General features: G+C 31.8%; 1 protein-coding gene across 1 annotated transcript; it reads right to left on the minus strand.

Moving 5' to 3' along the window:
• Window positions 1–637: 637 nt before the first annotated feature.
• On the minus strand, window positions 638–3,640 carry LOC108915536. Its single transcript, XM_018721592.1, has 3 exons — window positions 3,632–3,640; window positions 3,234–3,311; window positions 638–951 (listed from the first exon to the last, which is right to left on the minus strand). Exons 1-3 carry the CDS (start codon window positions 3,638–3,640, stop codon window positions 745–747), a joined length of 294 nt encoding a protein of 97 aa, XP_018577108.1. The 3' UTR covers window positions 638–744.
• Window positions 3,641–6,100: the final 2,460 nt, after the last annotated feature.

Genomic DNA, 6,100 nt, shown 5'->3' on the forward strand with positions numbered 1-6,100 from the left:
AACAGACAATTTTGTTATGCGATGAAATAAAAAAGTATTTTTCGGTCCAAATATCATGAAACTGTCGATTTTCATCTTCAACCTTACGACTACGTTTCTTACTGGGGCCTGGTTTATCCATATCAAAATTAATATTATATGTTACAGTCGGTAAAAGCCAAGTTCGAACGACGAAATATTTACTCGTCACAGATTACAGTTCTCAAACAGTATAACGTTCGCTTATCCGTAGTCAAAACTTAACTGCCCCGGTAGCCGGCGATGCGTCGTATTTATACGAGTTACCAAACATCGAGAACCATCCACTTTGTTCACTTAGTTGATGACAGATTTCTAGTCTCGTAATAATATGCTTGGACCGGAGCGCGGCGAGTAGAATACTTTTAAAATTCGTTGGCGGGCCGCATAAACATCGACAGCGGGCCGCGGTATGTGCATCCCTGGTCTAGGGTCTATACTTTCCCTAGTATGTTACCTCGACGTCCTTAGTGGGACACCCTGTATATATTGAAGGGCGCAGCTCGAATAAGAATGTTTTAAATTTCGTTAGATATAGCCGAAAAACAAACGCTAAACGAAACGTGAGCCTCGTGACGGTTTGGTTGTAAGAAAACGAATCAAGTGAAAACAAACGACCTTTCGTTATAAAATTTTAATATTGCAAACATGTGGATATAAAAAATATTTACATAAAGTTAAATTACAATAAATGGGTAACAAAGTCAATGATACAAAAGGAGGCAGCTAGCAGCATTTAGACTTTACCGTCCGTCCGTGAGCGATGCTGTGTATGCTAATGTTAACAGTCTCTTCGTTGGCAGTATCTGTCGCCTCCAGTTCACTCGAAGTGGCCATGATATCGTCGTCGTACACTTTCAGCGTGTGGTTCGTTTTTTGGCCCGACAGTCGCAGCAGTCCCAACGCGATCTTTTCAAATATCAAACCAATACCCTAAAAAAATAGTACGTTATATTACAAGCGAGTGAAATAAGCCACTATAAACAAGAAATGTTTGATGCATGAGCGCTTGCGCGAGTGTGGCAAATTCCCATGCGCCTATAAGAAATTTTCTATGCTATAAAGACATTTCACTCCCACGTGCCATGTACAACGTTTTGTCTAGCAGTTTTTTCACAAAAATCAACTTAGTTTAAAAAGTCAAACTTTCAAGTTTGATTTGGAATTACTTCCACCAAAATCTAAAGAAATTTACAACAAACAAACGGAAACAAACTCGGAAAAACTTTTCTTTGCGTATTTTTTTCAAAAGATTGGTTATCAAATTATTGTTATTGCTTAATAAATTGTACTCTGTGGTATTTAGACACGAACATACAAGTCCGCAATGTCTAAGTAAGCCTAGTATTCAATGCCCAAAACGTTGAACGTCTACGAAAATGACGGTATTAGCAAATATCACAAGTTGACAGACTATGAAACAGAAGCACATTGGATACACAGTCAAAAAATCCTCGATTAGCATTGGCAATTATGTTATAGCTAAGTTGGCAGTGCCAACAACGACCAATCATAGCGACTAGTGACTTAACGAATAACACAAATAGTCCAGGCGAATTAGGTTTTTCAAAATCAGGCCCAAGTGCAATTTCATGGGCTTAAAATTAAGTAAAAAATACACAGAACAAAAACCTAAATTTGTGTATTTTTGTAGAGGTCGAGCGTCATATTGTGTATAACAAATGAAAAAAAAAATTGCTGTTTTTTCAGTTTTTCGCTTACATTTCCGAAAATAAGCCCCTAATCGACATAAGGTATACTTATCGGCTTTGTTCCTGAGGAAATTTGCTATACGGGTAGGATTTTGCGAAAGCTCGCAAAATTTTTTTTACATTGCAAAATTAGCAATAAGAAAAAAATGTGCAAAATTTTCAGAATTAAATAAAATTAACAAATTTGACTGAAATTGGGTGAAACTACATGAAAAGTTAACTATTGGGGTGCTCAACAAATACCTGCAATCCGGATTGAAAATTTTGCACTTTTTTTTTAATGCTAATTTTGCAATGTAAACAAAAATGCTTTCGCAAAAGCCTATTCTTGTAAATTTACTCAGGAACAAAATCGATAAGTATACCTCATGTCGATTAGAGATATAAGCGACAAACTGAAAAAAGAACTTTTTTTTTCTTTTATTATAAACAATACGTCGCTCGACACAAACTTAGACTTTTGTTCTGTGTATTTTTTTATTTAATTTTAAGCCCATAAAATTCGACTTGGGCCCGATTTTTGAAATAAGCATGTCTTTGCCACTGTTCGAAAAACTTCGTGTACATACATGTTGTACTTGTGGCGGCCTCATTTTTCTTTATTTGGACGTTGTATTTTAAAGGTGACTTTTTTCGCGTTTGTAATCGCGGGTGGATTGTATAGTTGTTTTTTTTCTACAAATTATTAAAAATCAAAAAATGAAAAATGTGTCGCATGAAATCATGCAGATATGTCGAAAAAAATATGAAAAGATAGAAAACGGATTTACGCCAAAAATGATTGTATGAAAAAAATTTGTATAATGTGATCTGATAAATGACTGTAACAATAAAAACTAAAAAGAAATAGAAAATAAAAAATAATTTTGCGAGACCCCTTTGGGTGCACCGCACATGGAAATCATTTGCCTTTAATCGTAAGAAACATACACTCTTAATAAAAATGTTGAAAGTTTTGCCCACTACATTCTAGTCACAGTTTTGATCGCTTAATAAAATGTACGTAAAAGATAAAGACCTATTAATCCGTTATTGTACAGGGTGGACCAAATTCGACACTTCTGAGAGAGTTTCTATCAAGAAAAGTTTAATGTCGAAATCCAAATATGTTGAACCATTTAAGAAATACAGAATATTTTTCAATTTTGACCGTTTTCCATGATGCTCCATAACTTTTTTGTTTGTGAAAATTTTTAATTCTTGTAGTTTTTTTTAGAGTTTTTACTTACAATCCCGCAGAGATGCTATATTTTTCTAGAATTTGCAGTTTTGCAGATATAATTTCCAATAATGTACCATATACGATATTTACTCAAACAAAAAATTTTTTACATATAAACATAAAAAATTATAATCTTTTTATTCGACAGTTCGCGGAAATGATGAAATTCCCCAATTTGTTTACTCTAATAAATCACTATACATTAATAAATTAATTTTTAGCGCAAAGCTGAACAAACAATTTGAACTATTCACAGCACTTCTATTATAAAAGATACAAACCTGATCTGCCATTGCGGAACACTCCATATACGAAGCGCCTATTGTCTTTGAATATTGCGCAGCTTCATCCCTTGTGACCTAAAAAAATTGCCAAAATAAACTCTGATTGAGTTTTCTACACTTTTGTTCTAAATCATCCCGTAAATAGAAATCAACAAGACTGAGATCTGGCGACCCCGGCGGCCATTCTATTTGAAATAGATATATAAATTACTCCTTACAATGTCAATCAAAATTGAAGGGATCATATTTTTACACAAATTAGAACGATAACAACTAATCATCTTAAGATATTTCGATGTCCTTATTGACTAAGCACCTTCAATGACAAGCTGATATGACATCGATTAATTACAGATTATATGCTCTATCAAACGAATAGTGGTATGCTTCCTTACTTTACTCATTTCGTAAAAGCGGTTATTTTATTTTATCACTAAACAAGAACCGTCTGATAACGAATAAAACAGAACGTTAAAATATACGATATAACTTCTAAAAGTCTTAACTCATTATAGAAATAATGGCAGTGATGAGATTATAAAAAAACTTTAATAAAAAAAAACCTAATAAAACTGAATAGTAACTTTATTTTGAGAATTCGTATGTAAAATGAAATATATTACGATTTATATTACTTATTATTTCAAAGTTCATTTGAAATTTTTTAAATGTAATGTATAAAGAGAGATGTATGTAAACAGAGATAAAAATTAAATAGGAATTACATGGATTTTGTTATTTATGCTCTTTGAAACCAACATTTAGGTATTCTAAAAACCAACTTCAAAAGCAAGTTATTCATTAATAACTAATAATAACTACTCTGCGATCTAAAGCCCGATTTAACAATTCACATTAATCCATACAGAACATCACATTTTTAACATTGTTGTTCCAAAATTTCACTTTTTTGTAGTTGATTATTTGTTTTTTTATAATTTATTGTTTGTTAATTAGTATCTGGTGTGAATAAAGCCTTTATAACAATATTTTAAAAGATTATTTTGTCTCAGTGTGATTTATATAAAATAACAGATTTTCCTGTTACATCCTACGTTGCATATTGAAGCAGACATGTCCCGAAAACAAGTAAATATTGGGAAAAACTTTAATTACAAAAATTACTCAAAATTTAACGATCTTTCAGATGGACCGCATTTCCACGTGTCAGGAATCAACAAATTTTTGAGCATCACCACGCCATCTATACAGAAAGATTTGAACTAACAAAAATACATTTCTTCATTTTGGAGATATTGGTAGCGGGAGTGTTAAACGGCACACCTTGTATACAATTTAATGTCTATGAACATATACAGGGTGTTTTGGAAAAGGTACCATAAATTCAGTGTCAGGTAGAACATGAAAAATTAAGAACTTTTGAGATACAGTTGAATATGATTTTTTTAAATCAAATTCTAGTCCTATTCTATAAAAAAATTGATACAGAAAAGTTTTTGAGCCTGTAAAATATGTTGGCATTACCTGTTAGTTGTATGTAGTGGTACTTTGTTGCATAGTTTTTTTGAGGTTAGATTTTTTTTAAGATGTATGTCCTATATTTATATTATAATGTAAAATTTTATGTAATTTAAAAAGGTACAATGCTTTTGAGAAAAACACAATTGACTGCCCCAAAGTCAATCACATATACCTACAGGGTGTACGGAAAATGAATAAGTCATACTTCAGATCAAGTTACTTTAGTTTGCTTCATAAAAAAAGTACGTTATTAAAATGGAATTAAAAAAATTATCCCAATAACTTTTTAAAGCAGCAAAAATAGCAAAACTACTATAATTTGATTTAAATAAACTTTATTTGGCACTATATATCTCAAAAAACAAAGAGTGACCGCAAAAATCGCCCGTTTGTTCACAATTCGCAGAGAACTAAAGAAAATAGATACAAATATGTTTTTGGTCTCAAATTACTCGTGGTAAAATATTAATATGAGCATAGCTTTGTTTTTTGAAAATTTTCAAAAATCACCCCTAATTAGGGGTTGAAAAGACGCCCAAAATGAAGAATTGAATGTTACCAATAAATATAAAAACTATTAGCATGTGAATTTTTCTATCGAATGATTCTTGATACAAAGAAAGATTTACTCTCATGACTGAAATAAGCATGTTGAATTAGAAAATCCACCCTTAAGTGCGCTCAGGGGCTGGAATCATCCCCAAAAATAGAGAATAAAAGAAATAATTGTAAAAATTCCAAAAAAAAAAATATATTAAGATAATTCACATGCTAATAGTTTTTATATCAATTGGTAATATTCAAATTCTTCATTTTTGGCATTTTTTCAACTCCTAAGTAGGGCTGATTTTTAAAATTTTCAAAATACAGTACAACTTCGACAGTCCGGACATGCGCCAGTCCGGTCACTCCAATAATTCGGACGCTTCTACATTTCGGACAATTTAAAATTTTTACCTCTACAATCCGGATAAATTTTTTTTATGCAAGAATAAATATTAAAATTCGGGGGTTTCCCGTTTTTTACTCGCATGTTCTATCATTATCTCGCTCTATCATTACTTCAGTTTCGGTTCATTCTTTCGCAAGCGTGTTTGTCTAATTCCATTCCAAGTGCCATGTTTTTAAATAATAAACGCAAACATAAAACACTAACCTTAAAGGAAAAGTGTGATATTTTACAAAGTCTTGATGAGGGAAAAACTATTAGGCAGGTTGCCGAAAAATTCCATGTTCCTAAATCAACGATTTGCGACATTAAAAAAAATAAGAAGATAAAACAATTTATTTCGAATACCGATAATGGACCCGGTAACATTTAAACCAGAATAATGTAATAAACCATTTTCTCAATATGTATAATTTTTTTTTAGGAAATAGAA

Source organism: Anoplophora glabripennis, unplaced genomic scaffold (genome assembly GCF_000390285.2).
Source record: "Anoplophora glabripennis isolate ALB-LARVAE unplaced genomic scaffold, Agla_2.0 scaffold1743, whole genome shotgun sequence".
Lineage (NCBI taxonomy): Eukaryota > Metazoa > Arthropoda > Insecta > Coleoptera > Cerambycidae > Anoplophora > Anoplophora glabripennis.